At 43.5% G+C, this 23,423-nt stretch overlaps 1 protein-coding gene and 1 pseudogene across 1 annotated transcript in view; one reads left to right on the top strand and one right to left on the bottom strand.

Annotated features, from left to right (window-relative positions):
• The window catches only part of PLCB1 (phospholipase C beta 1), a 521,389-nt gene that overhangs the window by 375,251 nt on the left and 122,715 nt on the right, over positions 1-23,423 (top strand). Inside the window, exons 12-14 of the mRNA XM_066639109.1 lie at positions 10,813-10,895; positions 12,254-12,338; positions 13,573-13,750. Coding sequence (XP_066495206.1) covers positions 10,813-10,895; positions 12,254-12,338; positions 13,573-13,750 — 346 coding nt within the window. The remainder of the gene's footprint in view (positions 1-10,812; positions 10,896-12,253; positions 12,339-13,572; positions 13,751-23,423) is intronic.
• Positions 13,094-13,212, bottom strand: LOC136637660 (5S ribosomal RNA; annotated as a pseudogene).

Here is a 23,423-nt window from a genome sequence, read left to right as displayed (position 1 = left end):
GATTTTGTATACACAAATTTGACTCAACATGAATTACCACTGCAAATGAGAAGGAATGTGCTGATCCCCGGAGAAGGGGAAAAATGCACCCCTTTGAAATCACAGTTTTAAAAAACTGCTTTTCTTACTGTTGTCGAGAGACAGTCATACAAGCCATTACAGGTATAACCTAACAATGAGGGGGCGGCAGTGGGCTGACAATCCATCAATCATTCTCCCTTCAGGCAGCTTCAGCCCAAGACCCCTCCCTTCCCCCTGAGTGTGTGAAAGAAAGATACTTTGCATTGGTGAAGGGAGGGGTCAAAGTGAAGCTTTTCTAAGCACCTTGAGAGCTGATTGAAGGATTGTCTACTTCAGGGGTGTCAAACACATTTCATACAGTGGGCTGAATAGCATTCATGATGCCTTATGAGGGCTGGAAGTGATGTCATTAGGCAAGAAATAATGTCATTAAACTGGTCATTACCAAAAATATTCACCACTTTTTCTCACTTAGGAACTCATTAGTTGCAAATGACAGAAGAGAAAACACACAAATCGTGATAATCTTTCAAGATATGGGAGAACCCAATTTTCCTGTGGGCTGCCCTTTCAGCAGTAACACCTCCGCACTGCTCAGCAGCTGAGAGCCTAAGGGCCAGATAAAAAGCTTCCACAGGCTGCATTTGGGCCCCGGGCCTTATGCTTGACATCCCTGGTCTACTTAATGACTCTTTCTTACATCACAAAGGTCTCCAAGGCTGTTTTTAAGTCACCAGAGCAAAGGAACTTTGTTTTTTAAATTGATTTGCTATAGTGCGTTATTTACTATCCACTTGAGTCCTGGGAACAGAACCCTTGCGAATAATGAGACTCAACCTGTAAATGTAACTTTAAAGACATCCTCGTGTTTCTGTGACATTTTGATTTTAGTAGCCAGGGTTTGGGTTAATCATCTTTCCTAGCCATCCCTTCTGCAGTCCCAACAATCCTTCCCAGCTGCTGTTTGGCCCAGGAGGTAAGCTGTATTTGATACCAATAGCAGCTTCCCCTGCATGCCAAATGGCTTCAGCAGAGATGATTTGTTGCAACCATGGCACGGAAGTGAGTCTTTTTAAAAAAATTTTTTTTAAAGGATTCTTTATCACTGCTGGTTTGACCCAATACTGGAAAACAGGCTGGTTAACTGCCATGTACAGGGTCTAACAGTTGTTATCATGAGTAGGAGGAGATCAGTGCAATGTCCTGCCTTCGAAAGAAGTAGAATTAATGGAATGACTGTGAGATTGTGTGTGGGGATATGAAAATGGGCAGCTATAGGATCACAAAGGATCCAAGAGTTGGAGAAAGAATGCATTGTCTTTTAAGACTCCTATTTATTCAGTGTCAAGAAATCAGTGAGATGAATAGGACTAGTCACTAGAACTCTTGCATTGGGGACAGTCTAGTTCTTCTGTGCAGGCAGAAGTTCAATGAAGGCAGAAGTTCCACTCTTAGCACTAGTGGGAGGAATTTGGGCAGTCCAGCTTCCTAGAAGCAGCATATTGACGTAAGGACTTAAAGTGGCATTTTTGTGAGAGACAGCGTGTGGTGTGGGAAAGAAAGGGGATGAGTGATGCCAATAATCTGATCCATGATTCCAAGGTTCCCTTCTCCACATCCATCCATTTTTGATCCATGCATCAAAAGCATGACCAGTAACTAACAGCAGTGCATGACCCCAAAGGACAAAACATGCATGTGAAAGAAAATCAAAGATTACTGAATATCCGTGTCCATTGAAGACATCTCCCAAAAAGCAGTTATAAGCAACTTCCCACAGGAACAGAGCTTTCCAACAGAAGGTATCCCCAGAGTTAATCTCATGAAATCTTCCTGTTCTAAGATTCAGAAATAGATTTTTCAAATGTGGTAACAAGCATATTAATCTGGAAAAGCACAGAAATCAGTGGTAAAAGGAAAAATTCTTAGCCCAGCAACACAGAGTGAAGGGTAAGAGGACAGATTTGTACAGAAGCAAGCAGAAGTGCAATGAAAGCCTTTTTATTTGGGGCATAGAGACAGGCTGTCAATTGAACTTGTCATTTAGTACATAACTGCCTCCAGAACCAGCACTGCCTCCAAGCTGTATGCATTTGATATCAGATACACATGATACCATGAGTCACTGATGGTACGGGCACATCTAACTGATAGTAAGGAGAGAGGGCTGCTTTTATTCATGCTCATTTTAGAGAAGTAAAGCTAAAAGAAGTTCAGATAAGAATCCAAAGTGGTATTTGTCTTTTTTTTTTAAACTCGAAGGTTTTATCTGATTTCTTGTTGCATGGGGTGACAGTATGACTATTTAAGCAACGGGTGGTTAATGGGTATATTGGGAAACAACCAAACCAAAACACTGTTGATGATCAAATCACAGATGTCTTCCTTTGTTTTGTCACCATCAGTAAAACTCTAAGGACATCCATATACAATTCTTTCCCTTTAACCTGATATTTCAGAGTATACAAGGAGTGAAAATGTATATTTGGTAGTTTGAAATAAACCCTTTGAGTTAAATTCAGATGTGGGAGATACAAGGATGTAAAAATGAGGTTGTACAGTATATTATTTTAACATAAATTAAGCCATTCTTGTCCAACGTTACATGTACACAACAGAGACCAAATGTGTACACCTGTGGGCCGGGCAGAAACGGGCTAACTGTGTGCTAATTAATGAATTAATTCTGCATTAAGGAGAAATCTTTTAGTAGACTGAATTTTGGCATTTTGTTGTATTAAAGATCTCATAGTTGGTCTGAATATGTGCCTCACCATGATTTTTTAGTATTAAATTGTCAAAAGATAGACAATTCCTTAAAGAACAGAAAATGTAAAGGATCTTGTGTTTACTTGTGTACTGCTGAGCCCTTAACTCATGCTAAATCATGAAAAGCACTGAGACAATGCAAAAGAATGTTACAGGGGAAAAAAATATACCTACCTCACAGCCCAATCCTGGGCTCGGCGGCAGGGCTCCGTGCTGCTGAGCACTGTCACAAACATGCCGTAAGGCATGTTTGCCAGGCTCACTGCCAGGCTCCCGCCGGTGCTAGCCCAGCGCCAGTTGCTGCTGGGCTAGCGCGGGGTGGTCGCCCAGCTTCCGCGGCTCAGTGGTCTCCTGGACCGCCGAGCAGCGGCAAAGCAAGCAGGGACAGGGCGGGGAGGAGGCATTCCGGGGAGGGGGGAGGTGTAATGGGGAGGTGTGACATGGGGAGGGGGGAGGGCTGCAGGCGTGCCTGGGGGAGGGATGGGAGGCGGGTCCGCGGAACTCCACTCCGCAGGATCCAAGGCTACACAAGTGCCTTTACCTTACAAAGTGAGTAGCCCCATTGTGGGGCTGCTTACCTTACCTGGGAGAAGGGGATGAGCATCCCCTTCTCCCGAGGCGCCTCCCACAGTAGCCCGGGAGGTGCAGGATCCAGCAGCAGCCCTTCTCGGTGCTGCCGAGCCTGGGTGTCCCAGGCAGCTCAGGATTGGGCTGTCATATTGCTATTATCACTAACCTTCAGACTGTAGTATTTTCAGCTGACTGTGATGTATTTTAATTATTGTTTTCTCAAAGTTATTTAAATAGACGGTTAAGTATTATTTGCTCATTCAAAAGCCATGCCTGTTAGAGTCATATATCATCTTGCACAGTGAAATGATGGGTGTTTAGTTTATTCCATGGCTAAACTCCCAGGTTTAAGGCCCAATCCTATCCAACTTTCCAGCTCCGGAGTAGCCACAATGCAGCCCCGTGGTTAGGGAACACATGTTCCCATACCTTGAGAAGGCCCCAGTGACTGCCCTTCCACTGCAGGATGCAGCGTACACCCCACTGACACAACTGCACCAGCACTGGAAAATTGGATAGAATTGGCTTTACTTTAAGGAATCTCTACAAATAAAAGCAAAATAAAACCAAGAGCATAATTTAGCCCTTACAATTGTGAAGATGATCTTCAAATAAAATATTATACTTTGAGGGTTTGGAATTGGAGAGAGGGGGAATGGACACAACCAACTTTTTCACATGGGGAAATGTGAAATTTACCCTTTTCTTTAAACGTGTACTAATGTGTAGCATTACAAATAGTGGTGGCTGGTTCTGAACTATTCCCCAGTGGTTGTAGTTCCACCCTTAGCTGCTGACTAAGGGTTCAATTCTCTTGGGCCCAGCCTGGCCCAACACCTGCGCTTTGTGTTGCAGTTGTTCCATAAGAACAGCCCCACTGGATCAGGGCATAGGCCCATCTAGTCCAGCTTCCTGTATCTCACAGCGGCCCACCAAATGCCCCATAAGGCATGCCTGCAACACTCTGCACCAGTTTAGCACCGGTGCTGGCTCAGCACGAGCCCACGTTGAACCAGTGCCATGTGTAAGAAGGAGGACTGCCACCTGGAGCTCCAGGCAAGCGCCAGGCAGCGGAATGGTAAGTCAAGGCAGGGGGGAAGTGTTCTGAGGCAGGGGGAGGGCAGGGAGAAGGCAGGGTGGGATCAGGGCGGGAGGGTAGCAGAGATGGCAGCAGGCCCTGCCGCCATATCCTAACCCCCCTTCTGGTCTGGGAGACCTGACACGGGTCTCCTCAAATCTGTGCTCGCTCAATTGCAGTCATTTTGGTACCACTGCAGCCCTGGATGCTGGGAAGCACAGGATTGGGCTGCGATTCTGTTCCTGTAAAAGGGAGGCATTCGTTCTCCCTATTTCTCCATGCAGTGCTGCAGTATCTTGTCACTAGTTCCTGCAAGCGGCAGTGGAATGTGTCTCTGCCTCATTTTTTGCCAAATCCTTCCTTCTCCACCCCGCACGTCATCCCATACTGTTCTAGAGAGTCCCCCAACCGTTAGTAGTGAGTTTTCAGGTGTGCAGCTATGAGCTGGAGTTGGAGAAGTCCCCTGTTGCTCTGATTTTTAACTCTGTGCTTCCTTTTGTTATATGCCTTCATTACAATTTAACCCATTGCCCAAGTGAATTAAAGGGGAGGACCTGTTGTTGGCGACCTTCAGTCTCGAAAGACTATGGTATCGCACTCTGAATGGTGGTTCTGGCACAGTGTCTAGTGTGGCTGAAAAGGCCGATTCGGGAGTGACAATCCCTTCCACACTGGGAGCAAGTGCAGTCTGTCCCTGGTCTGTCTCCCTGGCTATGGGCCTTCCTTCTTTGCCTCTTAGCCTCAGACTGTCGGCCAAGTGTCTCTTCAAACTGGGAAAGGCCATGCTGCACAGCCTGCCTCCAAGCGGGCTGCACAGAGGCCAGGGTTTCCCACCTGTTGAGGTCCACTCCTAAGGCCTTCAGATCCCTCTTGCAGATGTCCTTGTATCGCAGCTGTGGTCTACCTGTAGGGTGCTTTCCTTGCACGAGTTCTCCATGTTCTCCATAGAGGAGATGGACACAGTCAGTTAAATGCAATAGCAGTGAAATTCAGGCTGTATCAAATGTTCGGATGTTGGAGGGGAAAAAAGGAAGCCCCCAACCAGGCAAGAAGCAAAAAGAGGTTCATATATGAAAGAAAAAATGTATAATATGCCAAATTTTAACATAAATAGTCGTTACTTGAATATTAGTAAATATTCAATCATCAAAAACTTGATATAAAGAGAGCCATTTAAAAAGGACTTTAATGCTAAACTGACTCTATAAATATAATCCTTACAGCGAAGTATATACAGGGCAGTGTTGTATGAATGCTTAATTGAATTATTATACATGCATATGCTCTGTTATTAGCATCCACAGTTTGAAAGACGTTTATGGAGAACACTAATAAAAAATAATTACTGAATATATATCTTTCCCTGTCAGCCTCTTCCTTTGGAATAACCAAGTTAAAAACCTCATCAAATGCCTTGAATGCAAAAGACTAAGCATTGGAACCTAACTAAGAAAGCTCCCAAGAGAATGTCAAAATAACTCCATTCTAGCAATCATGATGAAAAGAGTTGGTAAAAATTAAAGTCTGTTCAAGGCAGAAGTAAAGAACACGTTCAACTGCTAGTTGAAGCAGAGGTTATTCAAACATCAAATTAGATCAGTCACTTGGGCTGTATAATATATGAAATGCAAACAAATGCTTATAAAAATTAAAAATAGCTTTATGAAGACTCATGACCTCTGTTACAACAAGCATTGCGATGCCTTCTTTACTTATGTCTTGCAGATGGATCTTAATTTTTACCAGCCTTTTTAATCAGGACTGTTACATCACATACGTGGGTTGCTTTTAACTCTCCCATGTGAACTCTTTAGCCTATTACAACAATGCGGCATTCAGCGTCCTATATTTCATCTGTATTTTGCATTAAGTTGTTTTGACATGTTCTGAACATTTTTTTTTTGTTAGGCTGTGGTTGTTGGTCTCTTGCTTTAAAGGCATTTTACAGTAAGGTTTTTAACCTCGCTATTCCAAACAAAGTGAATAATAGCATATGATTCAGTTAGAATAGTTTTTATTATTCTCAGTAAATGCTTTTGGAACTGTGGATGCCATGGCTTGGATCCAAAGGTGCCTTTCGAGAGAGGAAAGCACTTAGTCTCTTGCAGGGCAGAGTTTCCAATTGTTGCTGATCCTCCTCCTCACTCTTCCCCCCTCCCCCCTTGCTGCCACCAAATGTCCCTGATAGTCTCCATAGCCTTCAGGAGCAGCGGGGGTGGGGGGGTGGGTGGTGGGAGTTGTGCAGTTGGATATGCACAACTCAAATACAAATACATTAGAAATGTATTGTATTTATAAAATTTAGAGCCCAATCCTATCCAACTTTCCAGTGGCAACACAGTCACAATGCAACCCTGAAGAAAGGGAACATATGTTCCCTTACCTTAAGGAGGCTGTTCCCCCCTCCCACAAGATGCAATGCATGCCCCATTGGCATGGCTGCATCAGCCCTGTAAATTTGGTCCTTAGGGCCCCATCCTTCATTTCAGTTATGACTTCCCAGAAACAACCCAATTAATAAAGATGCAATAAGGACAGTCCTATAACTAGAAACAGCAAACAGGCTAAAAGAGAAAAAGAAGTGGGGGAGTCAGCACCATTAACAAAGTTAAAAAAAATAGATTAAGAAATTGAGAAATTAAAAGGCCTGGGAGAATAAAAAATCCTGACTTGCTTCTGAAAGGACAGAAAGATTATGTGTCAGGGATGCTGTTCTAAGCAGAGAATTCCACAAGCTGGGGGCATCGCCACTCAAAAGCTGCTGTCTCTGGTTGCTGTCACTTCAGAAGGTGACAATCTCAATTGCTAGGCAAGTGGAAGTAGGTGAACCTTGTTAGATGAGTTCATGCGCTACTATACCATGTACGTATATTCTTCTTTGTGAAGTTTAAATCTATTGGTTTGGTATTCAGTATTTCCTTATGGAGGTTCATATTCTTTTATAGTGTCCCTGGGAGAAGCTAATAGAGAAGCTAATGTAAAAAGATAAAATGCTGAGCATGCCATGCATGACTATGAGCTTCCATTTTTTGAGCACCAGTTTGAGGTCTCACCTTTGGTTTACCGTGCGGGAGTGCGGAGCTGTTCCACTGGAATCTGTGGAGAACATCACTATATTCTGACTGAGCTCGTTTCTTCAGATGTGACTAGCGTGAATGTCAGCTTGAAATATTGTTTGTCACTTTGCTTTTCAGCTTTAGCAGCACATTCGAAATGGAAGCCTCAGAGTGGGAGAGAAATAATATGTCATGGGGGGGGGGTGAATTGTTTTTGAATTATCACTGGTCCGATGAGTGAAGCGTCATTAATCAGTTCATGCCTAGAATATGAGTGCACATGTGATAGGTGTTCACTTAAGACAGTCATTTTCACTGACAATTAGATTTGGAAGGTGCAGAGACAATACTAATACAATCTCACCATGATGCAAATTGGCTTTTCTGCTTTTCCCCCTGTAACTCATAACTTTGAGCAGTCTGAGAGGCTGAGATCTAAAGAGCCATGAATTTGTTCCCAGACCCCTGATGATTTCCCTGTAAAATGCAGGTTACAAGAGCTGTATCTTACTTAGAGAAGGGCATATCATATAGACAAAGTAATGTTTTTAAAATCTGGAGTTTTGTAAAATGAGGCTGTTTCTTTCCATCTTTGATTGAGGTGCTTTCATGGCAATACATGTAACTATTGGCAATACCTATAGCTTTAAAGCTGCTGTTAGTTTTACTCCATTACACCCTTTTCTGATGGTTATCCATCTCAACTGTGTCTCCTTTATGTTTCATCTCATGCCATGCCCTACCCATTCCTGATTCTCTCCAACTATTTTTCTCTTGATTTAGTTACAAATCACTGTGATCTTTTTCAGTGACTTGTAATTGTCACATTGACTGAAGCGAAGTTTCCGTCTGTTGAATGTGTAGACCCATCTGCACATTGCTCCTTACTTTAAAGTCTCCACAGAGATGGATTTAATAATACTGCCAAGCATGTTTGCAAAGGGGGCTCCCGTCCAAAGAATTACATGCTGGTTAAATGTCTGCCCTTCCCTTGTTGTGAGTCTTGTTTTCTTTTCAACAGTGTTTCCATGATTGTTTCCAGAAAAAAGACAAATAGTAAAATACAACAAAATACTGAAACAGAACAGTTCAAAGCACAAATAGTAAAATACAACAAAATACTGAAACAGAACAGTTCAAAGGAGAGTCTCTTGAACAGCTTGCAAGAAAAGGTTTTGCTTGGCACCAGTAGTGTAGCTATGGGGGTGCGTCACCATAAGTATTGCAAGCACCACATCCTGCTGTGCAAGCAGCCCCTCCCACTCACTCTCTGAGCCATTGTGCGCAGCTTTAAAAATATCACCAGAAATGGACCAGGAGTCACTGCAGTTCTTAAAACATTTGTGAGATGTTTTCAATGCCCTGTTTTTACTAACTTGTAGCTGTGTTCTGCAGTTTCTGGATCTTCCAAGGCAGTCTCAGGTACAATGCATTGTAGTTGTTGAATCTGCAGATTTTCAGAGTGTGGCCAGGTGATCTTTGTCCGGGAGATAAATTTGTGGAAGGAACTTCACACTACAGAACGGCGGCATCACTAGGGGTGTGTGGGCCGCACTGGGTGACACACACTGGGGGGTGACACCACTATTGGCCAAAATTTTTAAATCTTGCTATTTTCAGATAATACCATCATGTTATATATCTATCAATACTTAATTTCATGCAGAATGCAATGAAACAACCGTGTTGAAATATCTCTATTCTATCAAAAGTTATAGCCAAAAAATCAGTGGGGGTAGGGCAATGGCCACTGCCTGAGGTGTTGCCCCACTCACTGCATGGGATCGGGTCCATCATAGGGGTGATGTGCTGACCTCCCGTACTGGGTGATGCAAACCCTAGTGATGCCGCTGTTGCAGAATCCATTAAGGCTTCTAGTGACAAAGCTGGATCTCGGAATATCCTTGACACATCAGTCTTATCTTTTAGGGAGAAGTGCAACCCTGGATAACCTCACTGAGCAGTTTATATAGAAATGGAGCAGTTGCAATGCTGATGGCAAAGAGTAGGATTTCTTTACTGCTGTCACCTCTCCAGAGGTTCCAGAGTTAGGTTCCACTGTGAGCCATGCCACTTGTGCTTAGTTGGTCTCATATTTTCCACCTTTTGCACCTTGGCTGTCATCTCACAGCTGCTCAGAAAAGGGGCTCATTTGGCTCTGCGGGATCGAAGATGGCATATTGTGTTGTCAGTAACCAGGACAGCCCAATCCCATAACAGATTGTAGCATGGGGTGGGGAAAATTCAATAGATATCAGAATAAAAAAGGTGTGAACTCCAATCAAGGGTAAAAGCAAGCTTGAGGAAATGTTCCCAACATGAAACCTGATTTGACTTGATATAAACTGTCCTGTATGTCAGGGGTGTCCAAAGTTTTTGGCAGGAGGGCCACATCAGTTCTCTGACACTGTGTCGGGGGCCGGGGAAAAAAAAAGAATTAATTTACATTTAAAATTTGAATAAATTTACATAAGTTTACATAAATGAATATATTAAAGATGAACTTATATGAATGAATGAAGGTCTTGCAATAGCTCAATGCCTATAAAAGGCCTTGTACAAAGCAAGGCTGGCCTTTCCTTTGCTGCCACTGCTGTGTCACAGATGTGAAAGAGCAAGCAGTGAAGGGAGCTCTCATTCCACAGCTCACACGAGAGGTCAAACAGTCGCCCTCAAGCTGAGAGAAGTTGCGTTGGGCCAGTGCAGGCTTCAACAAATCTCCGGAGGGCCAGAGGCTCATTGGAGACTGGGGGCTCCCTGAGGGCCGCATTGAGAGGCCTCGAGGGCCGCAAGTGGCCCCCGGGCCGGGGTTTGGGCACCCCTGCTGTATGTCATCTGCAAGATTTTACCTGCAGCAGGCACAATCCTAAAATGGGCCAACTAGAGTAACAACATTTTGTTCAAAGGAACCCTTCTTTTGAGATGCAGTAAAAGCTGTCAGGCAATACATGACTTCTAATTATCCAAAGCAACCCATAAAAGATGTAGCTTTCGGCATACCGTTGTGTCTCACCAAGGCAAAATTCCACATGCAAACCGCCACTGTTTGTTCTCCCATGGGCTGGCACAGCGGGAGAATGAGAGAACTCCTTAGCAAGTCTGAAGACTAGAAAGCAAATCGAGTTGAAGAGAACTTACTGCTAATGGAGCTTCTCTTCACCATAATCCTTTGCAAGTCATTTGAAGCACACTGATCTGAGGGTATTTCTGAGACACCATCAGACTGCATTACGCTTGTGTGTGAAATAATCTTTGTCCGAAAGGGGGTGTTATTTAAAGAGAGAAATTCATGCTTGGTTTTTTCTTTCTTTTTTCTAGGAAGTAATAGAAGCTATTGCTGAATGTGCATTTAAGACATCACCATTCCCTATCCTCCTTTCTTTTGAAAATCATGTGGATTCGTAAGTAATTGAAATATTTCCGCAAGCGATGACTCTCAAGGATTTGCTGCATATTGATAATATTTAATAAATAGATTACGGCTAAGGATAATGGCTAGAAGGAATTCTGAAGTGTTTCAACATACCTTTCCTACCTTTTGAGCCATGTATTGTCACAGCACAGCCACACTTAAAATATCTGTCAGTCTGATCACCTTAATAGAACCACCGAGGTTGAAATCAAAAGAGCCGTGCTGACATAGACCGTTTCTATTGACGCTGTTGAGTTCCGGTGGCATACCCATCATTTCCAAACAATATTTTTTGGGGAAAAAACCCAGGAGCAGGGAGACTTTCTCATCTGAAGAATGTTCTGTCCTCTTGGGAACCTATAATAAAAAAGCCTGAGGACAGGGGGGAAAAAAAACACCAACCAGAATCTGTTTTATTGGAAGGTCTGGTACTCTTGTCAGAGTTGGAAAAGAACAGATCGTCTGCTTAAATTAATTTGAGGGAGTTGCGGTTTTTAATAAAACCATTCCTCACTCACAATTGAGAAACCACCACTGAAGCTGCTTCCTCTAGGAGCATTTTTCAGTGGTACAGCTGTTCAGAGCAGTGTTTGATCTGCAGATGTACAAAGCAGTGCAGTTTTGTCATTTGCCCTCCATGAAAAACAACGTCTAATGTGCAGACACTAATGCATTTGCCCTCGAAAAATATGGCATTAAAAATGCATATATTGGAAAGAAATATTCTTCTTTGTTTTGTGTAGTTCCTCTGTCTGGCACCAAGCACTGTGATTTTCCATTAATGTCCAACACTGTTGCAAAGTATCTAGGTAGCCTGAAGCTCAAAGAAAATAACATTGGGAGAATCTGGGAGAGAAACAGTTCTATTTATTTTTTCCTCTGTACTTTTATGTCTAGGGTAAACCTGAATGGAAATATGAAACAGGCAGAGCTATGAAACCTAAGGCAGAGGTTGCAAACTTTCATGTAAACGAAACATAAAGAAGTGAAATAGTGAATAAAGTTTTTTCTCTTCTTCAGAATGCGGTGGCCACCTTATTTTTTCTGTATTCTCTTAAGCACATATTGTTGCTTGCCTATATGTGAGGCTGTTTCCCTTTTTTCTGTTTACACTGCAAATGTCCAAGACCCTTTTTGTACTGTGTAATGTAAAATCTCTGTGATGAGAGCTGTCGTAGAAGTCAGAATAATAGCATAATGATTCTAGATCACCGAGGACAATTTAGGATGATAGGATCAGAAAATTATACCTTTTCATCTAGTTAAAGGATATTAGCTTTTCCATTACTAGCACTTTTAGTGTTATGAATAATCCTTATTTAATACTATACTTTCTCCCTTTCCTAGCCCTAAACAGCAGGCAAAAATGGCAGAATATTGCAGATTAATATTTGGTGATGCTTTGCTGATGGAGCCACTAGAAAAATACCCAGTAAGTTGGTTTTGTTGTTAGTTTTTTTTCCCCTTTTTTGGTCGATCAGAAACAGGTATCCATTTACAATTTTGAGTGTTTTGTTGTATTCTTCATGCACAGCCTCCTAAATCACACATTTATTTGTTTGGTAATAAATGTCTTACAGACATTTTAATGAGTGTGGGTGTGTGCATACATGAAGATTGTAATGGTACAAGGGTAACTGCTTAAAGCAAATGTACTTCTTGGTAATTGATGCTTTCACTGAAGACACTATTTTTACAGTTGCTTTTCCTTTTCTGTTCTTTTCCTGAAAAGTATTCATTTAGCATTGCAAGGGAAAAGGGAAACTTCCAAAAGCTGTGGGGTAGATTCATCCAAATGCATTTAGCATTTGACTGGCACCCCTGACAAAATCAACTTCCTCTTCCCCATACCACCCAGCAAGTAATGTACTGCATTGTGTGAGATTTCGGACTCTTACATGTTATTAGAACAACCCTGTTGTTTTCTAAGCATAGTTTAGAACATAGTTTTCAGTCAGTAAACTATTGGGCCATGAGTAGAAATAAAATGTAATAGTGTCAGTAAGTGTGTGCCTTGCAGTACCCTAACCTGGGTGAAAGAGGTCTGCTGAAGTCAGAAATTAAGAAAAGGAGCCTCTCCCACTATGACTATAGAGAGATAAATCAGCAGGCAGAGCTCACACTTGTCTCAGGCAGGTAATTGGCTTAACTAGTTGGCAACCTTCAGTCTTGAAAGACTATGGTATAAGCCTACAGCACTCAGTATCCCCAAGCGGTCTCCCATCCAAGTACTAACCAGGCCTGACCCTGCTTAGCTTCCGAGATCAGATGAGATCGGGCATCTGCAGGGTAACAGTGCTTAAGGTGGGCAAAAGGAAGGTGCAGGGTCATAAAGATATGTGCTATGCTTTAAGGCCCTCAAGGGGTGAAGAAGACATCTGGGGCTTCTTCAAATATGTTAGAAGCAGGAAACCCACCAGAGAAGTGGTTGGCCCTCTGGATGGTGAGGGAGGGAAAGGGGAGATAAGGCAAGCCTCAAGGGGTCCTGACATCTGTAGGAGCTGCAGACATGTTCTGTTTTATCAGTATGTGTTAGGCGTGTGCTTCCTTATACTAATTGTGTTTTGGAGAAGGGAAAGGGATACCACTGGGTAGGTGGGAGGGAGAATGGTTGTAAATGCTGCTGTCAGAGACATCCTTATTCCTAATGCTCCTCTCTTTACCAGCTTGAACGTGGTGTTCCTCTTCCAAGCCCCGGAGAATTGATGTACAAAATTCTCGTGAAGAATAAAAAGAAATCCCACAAGTCTGCAGATGGTAGTGCCAAGAAGAAGCTGGCTGAGCAAGCCTCCAATGCGTGCAGCGATGCCTCCAGTGGCTTTGAGCCCTCCTCTCCTGGAGCAGGTAAACATAAGCATGGCAAGCACTGCTCTTTCTTTTAATATCTAGGGATGGCAAAGATGGACCTTGGATTCTGAACTCCCACACTTTTAATGGATTTCAATATTTAGGGCCAAGTGTTGCTGCCTCCTGCAAATGTCAGCTGCTAATTCTGAGAGCCCTCTGAGAATCCCTAGGAATACTATGGGTCCCTGTTGATGCATTACAGAGGCAGCCCAGCCACCTTTTACTGGGCAGCAGCAGTGTGCTGATGAGGGAGGCGGAACCACTGTTACCTCCTTGTTCCCTGCTCCCTCTGTGCCATTTCAAAAGGAAGGGAGGAAATGGGGAGAGAGATGCTGCTCTCAGCCTCTAATCTCAGCTGCTCTCCCCTCTTTCCCCCTTCCCTTCACCTTCTGAAATGGCAGGAATGGGAACAAGGATGAGGTGAGCATTGGGGGGCAGCTGGGAAAAATGTGCACATCAAACTCTGTGCGCCGTAGGTGGTGGTGGTACCAGACCTTGGTCCCAAGTGCCAGGGGAGCTTGGGCTGGTCATGGTTATTCCACACACACCCAAATTGGATACTACTGATGGACTGTAATGGCCAGCCTGTAATTGTCAGGAAAACAGAGTGACTTCTTGCACTTGTCTGCCATTCAGATATGCGGTTTGCTATCAACCCTGAATTCCTCTTAAGTGGGCTTTAATAATTCCTGATGCTGAGCCAGAATACAACCAGTCTTGAAGCAGAAGCCCTGTATTCTGCTAGATCTATTGCTCTCCATACCAATTGTTGTACCATAGCCCAGAGCTTCATATCGTCTCTCTGATTGGGATTCCAATTTCAAGTACCTCTGCTCCCTTTACCCATAAGCATGTATGGGTGTCTACCCATGTGACCATCATAGTTACAGGTTATCATTCTTGTCTGCCTAATGCTTGTACGTCTTAGTCCATGCTGTTTCCATGACAGCAGCAGCTTTCTTTTTATGTCACACATGCTAATATTTTTTTTGCCGTTTCTCACTTGTTAGCATCCGTTCAAAAGCATGTTAAGAAATACTGACTTTGATACCGAAATCCAGAGTGCTGATCTTCCCTCTCACCAGATGATCAATGTTAGTTTCCCTGTCTGAAGTCTGTGTAGGAACAGCCTGCCCTCTCTGCCACCAACTCCCCAGAAGGGATAGTTCGTTTCATTCAAGGCATATAGAATTTGGGAGAGTTCACTCCTTCTACACCATAATCGAATCCTTTCTATGTTACCTTGAGTTAATAACTTCATTTCTTTCTGTCCCGTCAGACTTCTTTTCAAAAAGAAAAGGAAAAGTGCTTTTCTGTGCTTCAACCATTTTACTAAAAGAACAGAAGTAAATTGTGGTGGGCAAGAAAAGGAGGCATTCAGGATTGACCTGTAATTGATGGATGACGTTATCACAAATGTTGGATGCCATTCGCTCCTTTCCACCACCACTTTGTCCCAGCTGAGAAATAAGTTCTTTGTTCCTCAGCAGGATATGTAGCTATTGGTAGCATGGCATCCATTCAGCTATGTTACATACGTAACTAGCTATGTGAACTGGTAGTCTGCTTTTCCATTTGCTTGTTTTAGAAGGATTCTTAATGTTTCATGCTTCCATTGCCTTTTCTGTAGGTTAAGGGGGTAGATTTGACAGAAAGAATTAAAGTGTGTATGTGTGTGTTTTCTGATATGGGGAAAAAAAGGAAGGAGAGGGAAGGAAGGGGTATTATTTAGTACTCTGCTTTAGACAGCAGAATGCCATAGGCCAGCACTGCTGGAACGATCCATTCTTGAGCTGCTGGCAAGTCAGCACTAATCAGAATACACAATAGTACCAGATGGTTTGATGTTGCGCAAGTAGCGTCATACACGCGAGGAATGTTCTGAGGCAGGGAAGCCAAAGCATCTTCCCCATCTTGTATATTTCCAGTTCAGCCCAAAGTTGGCCTGTAATTGATGGGTAATGCTGTCGCAAACGTTGGGTACCATTTGATCCTTTCTACCACCTTGCAAGGTGGTGAATCATTTCTGACAATCCTGTAGCCTTTCAGACCATGCTTTCACCTCCATCAGGAGCCATGGTTTAGCCTGGATCGCAATGGCGGGCCAAATGGTCTCCCATTTCTAGCTTGAACATTACTGAAAATAGTTACTTATGAAAGTGACTCTATGATTTAGCATAAATATTGTGCTCTGAGACTAGTGCAAGATAATGGCATTATGCAAAGTATGTATTCAGTCTTTTTGCTTATGGAATGCAGTTCAATGATGCATGTGTTCCTCAGCTTTTCAAAATGTGTAAAATAACTGTGCATTTGAATCCACTTCATTTTAATATTTCTCATATTGCTTATCTGTTCTACACTGTCCTCTGCTGTTGGCTCTGTGTTACCAAGCACTATTGGAATATTGTCTCTTTCAAATAGATGCAACTGAACAGAAAATGGAAATCTGCATTTCTGTTTGCCAAGGTTTGCTTGTTTGTTTTGTTTACATATATAGAGAGATAGATATAGATTTATTTATCCTGCTTCTTTCTCAAGTGACCCCAGCTGCCAAGTGAGGCAACTAACCAGCACAGTTAAAAATGCAATCCAAAACAAAACAATAAAATGCACAAAAACACAAACAGGAAAACTGTCGTGCTGCCAGAATAGCAAAGAACACAATGAATAACACAGTTCCATTCCACCACAAGTCTGGAGCTTGGAGTGTTTTTGTGCCTCATCTGCTATCTAGGGCAAGATGGTGCTGGCACAAGCTCATTGGCTGGTTTGACTTGTAGGTGGGCTCTCCTGGGCCACTTGAACCTGCACATCTTGCCACCTATCAGTTCAGTGAAGGCATACAGAGCAGACCCCACCTACCTACCTTGAAAGCCATCCAGGATTAAGTGGTTGCTTTTGAAGCTAGGTAGGAATTTTTTTTTTTCTCTTCTTGATTAGCCTTGACAAACTTTCTTTTTTTGCTGAATCTAGATCAGTGGTTCTCAAACTGTGGGTCTGAGACCCACCAGTGGGTCATGGCCCAATTTTTGGTGGTTTGGGGAAACCGACAGGGCAGATAAAGGTATGTGCATCAAGCATTGAACAAGTTGCTACTTGGGGGAGAGCACTGCTGTCAATCACCGTTATTGCCAAACCCCTTGGCATTTATAAATCAGGCAGCAGTTTCTTGAGCCTCTAAACTGTTTGAGAACCACTAGTCTAGATTGTTGTGAGTAAGGGTAGGTTTTAACCAGGTAGGTCATAGATGGTGGATCTTGTGGTGGGTATGGGGTTAAGAGCAGGGATCGGAGAACACTCTGAGGTCAGCTGCTTGATTAAAGGGGCTGGCGGATCCCAGTGAACTTCATGTATTGGTAAGGTGGATGGGATCCCTTTGAGCAAGGACTGCAAAGTCAACTCAAAAGGCTTTGTGGCTTGGACTTTACAATTGTAAAGCAGACTTTACAATTCATAGCTTCCTTGATTCCCCCCAGCCCTTGCCCTGGAGAGTAGATGGCAAGGAGCTGGAGATTGTCATTAAGCAATGCTTGGCTTTTATACATAGCTCATTTCTTTATTGGGATATGTGGGCAAGCCCAGAAGGATGCCATGATCAGTGGTACTGAACACCACTGAGAGGTCCAGAAGAAACAGCAAGGACGTGCCTTCTCTGTCTAATTTCTGGAGTAGATAATCTCCTAGCACAACCAAAACTGTTTTCATCCTGAAAGCTGGCCATATGTCAGATTGAAACAGGTCCAGGGATTCTTACTCTGAACTGTAATTCATATATGATGAGTGTATCATCTAATATTACTTTAAGCTGAACATGATTGTTTCAAAATGCCCTGCCATGTTCAATTAAATGTTTCATTGCTAAGTTACATTATAGCTAACATTAAGGCTGCCCTATGTCAGTGTTGATATTAAGCTGTATGAAATCTATTCCTTTTTCCCCCACTGAGTTTTCTGTTTTTCTACCCCATGATGTCCGATGTGCTCCACAGAGCTTCCATGGATATCCTTTCTTATAGAAGCTGCAATTATAAATTGGAGGTGCATTGGAATGCTTCACATTAAAATACAGATGCTTTTGGTGGGATGTACATTTGAATGCACATCCCCATTCCTACCCTCCAGGCTAGCTTATGCTACTGATTTTTTTTTTTCCTGACAGCATGTAGACTGGGTAGAAGTGTTCAGAAAATGGTCTAAGACCTCAACCACTTGAGGCAACCCCTGAAAAAGCCAATACAGTCCTTCTACAGTCTTTATGTCAGGGGAGGCCAAACTTGCTTAATATAAGAGCCACACACAATAAACTTCAGATGTTTGAGAGCCACAGTATTTAGGGAGCATTTAAATTCTTAAATATATTTACTCTTCATGAAATTTAAGTTTTTGTTTTAATCCGGTGGACTCTCAGCTTATACCTTGTAAATCATTATAAAGCTTGCAAATTTCTTATTTACCTTTTACACTAATTGTGATGCAAAAAGGAGCTCTGCTAGCATATTTCTGCAAGCTGCACATTATACGTCAAAGAACCATATGTAGCTTGCAAGCCATGATTTAGTGGCAGGCTTCCCATTCATTCTGTGGGGCAAATGCCCCAGGCCTGTAGCCTCATGCACCTTTAGGATCCTGTGGAAGCCTCTCTGAGGCTCCCGACGAAGCTGGAAACTGTGCTTCTAGTTTCCCGGATACACAATTTAAAGCGTCAGGGCACCTCAGAGAGGCTTCCCCAACGCGTCCTGAGTCATGTGAGGCTCGATGTGCTCCAAGTAAGGGGGGGCGGATTTTCTCCAGGAGGTGGCAACATCCTGCGGAGGGCACCATCGCAAACCTTTGCCCCAGGGTACAAGTCTGGGAAGTCCGCCACTGCCATGGTTTGGCCACCCCTGCTCTGTGTTAACACTTGGAACAATGCAGGAAGTGTAAAGCGTTCTGTGAGTGCTCCCAGCATGTTCCACACATCTTGTTTTGTTCAAAGGTCCATAAGAACATAAGAACAGCCCCACTGGATCAGGCCATAGGCCCATCTAGTCCGGCTTCCTGTATCTCACAGCGGCCCACCAAATGCCCCAGGGAGCACACCAGATAAGCTCATCCTGGTGCCCTCCCTCGCATCTGGCATTCTGACATAACCCATTTCTAAAATCAGGAAGTTGTGCATACACATCATGGCTTGTACCCCATAATGGATTTTTCTTCCAGAAACTTGTCCAATCCCCTTTTAAAGGCGTCTAGGCTAGACGCCAGCACTACATCCTGCAGCAAGGAGTTCCACAGACCGATCACACGTTGAGTAAAGAAATATTTTCTTTTGTCTGTCCTAACCCGCCCAACACTCAATTTTAGTGGATGTCCCCTGGTTCTGGTATTATGTGAGAGTGTAAAGAGCATCTCTCTATCCACTCTGTCCATCCCCTGCATAATTTTGTATGTCTCAATCATGTCCCCCCTCAGGTGTCTCTTTTCTAGGCTGAAGAGGCCCAAACGCCGTAGCCTTTCCTCATAAGGAAGGTGCCCCAGCCCCGTAATCATCTTAGTCGCTCTCTTTTGCACCTTTTCCATTTCCACTATATCCTTTTTGAGATGTGGCGACCAGAACTGGACACAATACTCCAGGTGTGGCCTTACCATAGATTTGTACAACGGCATTATAATACTAGCCGTTTTGTTCTCAATACCCTTCCTAATGATCCCAAGCATAGAATTGGCCTTCTTCACTGCCGCCGCACATTGGGTCGACACTTTCATCGACCTGTCCACCACCACCCCAAGATCTCTCTCCTGATCTGTCACAGACAGCTCAGAACCCATCAGCCTATATCTAAAGTTTTGATTTTTTGCCCCAATGTGCATGACTTTACACTTACTGACATTGAAGCGCATCTGCCATTTTGCTGCCCATTCTGCCAGTCTGGAGAGATCCTTCTGGAGCTCCTCACAATCACTTCTGGTCTTTACCACTCGGAAAAGTTTGGTGTCGTCTGCATTATAATATTAGCCATTTTGTTCTCAATACCCTTCCTAATGATCCCAAGCATAGAATTGGCCTTCTTCATTGCTGCCGCACATTGGGTCGACACTTTCATCGACCTGTCCACCACCACCCCAAGATCTTTCTCCTGATCTGTCACAGACAGCTCAGAACCCATCAGCCTATATCTAAAGTTTTGATTTTTTGCCCCAATGTGCATGACTTTACACTTACTGACATTGAAGCGCATCTGCCATTTTGCTGCCCATTCTGCCAGTCTGGAGAGATCCTTCTGGAGCTCCTCACAATCACTTCTGGTCTTCACCATTCGGAAACGTTTGGTGTCATCTGCAAACTTTGCAACCTCACTGCTCAACCCTGTCTCCAGGTCATTTATGAAGAGGTTAAAAACCCCGACAGGACAGATCCTTGGGGCACACCGCTTTTCACCTCTTTCCATTGTGAAAATTGCCCATTGACACCCACTCTCTGCTTCCTGGCCTCCAACCAGTTCTCAATCCATGAGAGGACCTGTCCTCTGATTCCCTGACTGTGGAGTTTTTTCAGTAGCCTTTGGTGAGGGACTGTGTCAAACGCCTTCTGAAAGTCCAGTTATATAATGTTCACGGGTTCTCCCACATCCACATGCCTGTTGACCTTTTCAAAGAATTCTATAAGGTCGTGAGGCAAGACTTACCCTTACAGAAGCCATGCTGATTCTCCCTCAGCAAGGCCTGTTCGTCTATGTGTTTTGAGATCCTATCTTTGATGAAGCATTCCACCATCTTACCCGGTATAGATGTTAGGCTGACCGGCCTATAGTTTCCTGGGTCCCACCTCTTTCCCTTTTTAAAGATAGGCGTGACATTTGCTATCCTCCAATCTTCTGGCACCGTGGCCGTTTTGAGGGACAAGTTGCATACCTTAGTCAAGAGATCTGCAACTTCATTCTTCAATTCCTTAATAACTCTTGGGTGGATGCCATCAGGGCCCGGTGACTTATTGATCTTTAATTTATCAATGAGGTCTGAAACATCTTCTCTTTTAACCTCTATCTGACTTAACTCCTCGGTTAGGAGGGGCTGTTCAGGCAGCGGTATCTGCCCGAGGTCTTCTGCCATGAAGACAGATGCAAAGAACTCATTTAATTTCTCTGCCATCTCTAAGTCTCCTTTTATCTCCCCTTTCCCTCCCTCACCATCCAGAAGGCCAACCACTTCTCTGGCGGGTTTCCTGCTTCTAACATATTTGAAGAAGCTTTTATTATTCCCCTTAATGTTGCTGGCCATGCGTTCCTCATAGTCTCGCTTGGCCTCCCGTATCACCTTCTTACATTTCTTTTGCCACAGTTTATGTTCCTTTTTATTCTCCTCATTAGGGGAAGACTTCCATTTACGGAAGGAAGCTTCCTTGCCCTTCACAGCCTGGTTAGCCATGTGGGCACCCTCCTGGATTTAGTGGAGCCCTTCTTTCTGCTGCACCTCTATTACTGTTGTTTTAAGCAGCCTCCATGCACTCTGGAGAGATTGGACTCTTTTTACCCTCCCTTTCAACCTCCTTCTAACCAGCTTCCTCATTTGAGGGAAGTCTGCCCGTCGGAAGTCAAGGGTTTTTGTTAGAGATTTGCCTGGTATTCTTCCCCCAACGTGCATGTCAAAATGGATCGCAGCATGATCACTGTTCCCCAATGGCTCAGTAACATTTACATCTCTAACCAGGTCCTGTGTACTGCACAACATTAAATCCAAGGGAGTCCCAAGGGAGAAAGGAGCGAGGTAAGGGAGCAGGGGGCTAGATTGCCATATTACTGGCTTCTCAAGCTAGGGCATCGCAAAGCCCAAGCCTGAGGGCCCTGGCCTCTGCCCCCTTTAGGGGCGGGGGCAGTGGGGAAGCAGCGACATGATCCCCAGGATTGCATCGCTCTGGGGGTGCAGGGACTGGCATTTACTTACCAGTCCCTGCTGCAGCCTCCCAGGGGCGCAGGAAGCCCTGCATGACCCTCTGCAGGGCTCCCCGAGGCTTAGAAAGTGAAAGCGGAGCAATTACGCCCTGCCTCCGCAAAACCAGAAGTGGAGAGTTTGAGAACCGCAGCCGTATCACAATCCTCAGAACCACTTTGTTGACCGTGGGCTAGAAGGAAGCGGGGAGCAGAGGTAGAACACATTGCACCCCTTATCTGCTCCTCCCAACTTGTCACTCGATGTAGAGTCATCACTCATGTCATGGGCTGATCATGTCTAGGGGTACTGTCTGCTGTACTGCAATTAAAATAGGTGCATCAAAAAATGAACATGCTAGACAGCCATGGTATCCCTACTTGATACTACAGTAATGTAAAGTATTTGGAATGAAGCACTGTAATTGGCATTTTTAGGTACAATTTTATTGAGATTCTTCAAATTTAAACATTGACAATTGGAATTCCTCCTCCCACCAACCTTTATTGCATTGGAAATTTAAAAGACTGTTTTAGGTGCTTCCAGAATGAGCTTTCTAGGGCCATTGTGCCTTATGCCTAAGAACATATATGTTACTTGCTGCTAGTCCAAACACACTGGTAGGATCCGTGATTGGGCATGAGGGACAGGCAGAACAAATGCTTCCCTGGCAGTGGTCCAGACTACAGTACTAACAGTTGCCTCTTTGAGGAGTCATTGTTTTGCTCTTGAGTTTGGTTCCACAACTACTTGATAAGACATGTTCTGTAAGCGCCCTGAGGTTTTCAAAAATTTTCAGCATACAATTGACCTTATAGACCTCCTAAACTCATGCCATTTATTAGAACAGATCTCAAAACGGATGGGCTAGATTGGTACTTGTTTGCATTCTTGTAAAGCCTCTTGTAAAAAAAAAAATACTGTAGCACGATTTGTTAGAGCAATATTTTCAGTTGACCCACTTCTTATGTGTTGCCATTGGTTCTGATTTCAAAGCTTTGTCAATTTTGTTGAATCTCTACGATGCCTTGGTCGATGGTGGTTGTAGTTAAAACATTGTTCTCCCTTTTTGTGATATTCTTTTTTAAAGTAGTAGAACAAGCAATTGTACATAGATAAAATAAACTGGCTAGAACAGCGATTTTTAACTCCGGTGCCATAGCATATTGGTGTTCCACAAATGGTTTGCAAGTGTGCCATGGGAGTTAGGGGGAGGGTCATATGTTAGTAAGGCTATTGGAGGATGAGAGCCTCAGCTGGCAGTGCGGTGTGCCTTGCCAATTGTCAAAAAAACTGATGGTGTGTCTTGACAATTTTAGCACCTTGTCAGTTTGCCATGAGATGAAAAAAGTGGAAAATTGCTGCTTTAGACAGTGAAAGTCTCTGGGTTCCAGTTAATCATCAGTCTAAATATGACTTAGCAAGTTTATACAATTGTCATTGATACAGCTTCTTGGCAAAATGTGGCTAAAGGATTGTATTCCATTTTGGTGGACACATTTTAAGATTTACAAATTGACTCTAGTTAGAACAAATGTAATCAAGGATTAGAGCACTCGAGAAAGGCTGAAATAATTGATCATAAGCAGAGGGTATGGCAGTAATTTCTTTTCATTGAGGTATTCTTTGCTTTTTTGTTAAAATAATGCTTTTGTTGTTGTTACACACTAATTCAGTGGTCTGCTCAAATTTAAATTCTATATTCTATTTGCAGATTCCCCTCTTCTGTATCTTGCACAGGCTTGATTAACATCACCTTTGC

The sequence above is a fragment of the Tiliqua scincoides genome, chromosome 1, assembly GCF_035046505.1.
Source record: "Tiliqua scincoides isolate rTilSci1 chromosome 1, rTilSci1.hap2, whole genome shotgun sequence".
NCBI classification, from domain to species: Eukaryota; Metazoa; Chordata; class Lepidosauria; order Squamata; family Scincidae; genus Tiliqua; species Tiliqua scincoides.
Note: the sequence above shows the minus strand (reverse complement) of the source record. Positions and strands in the feature narration are given on the sequence as shown.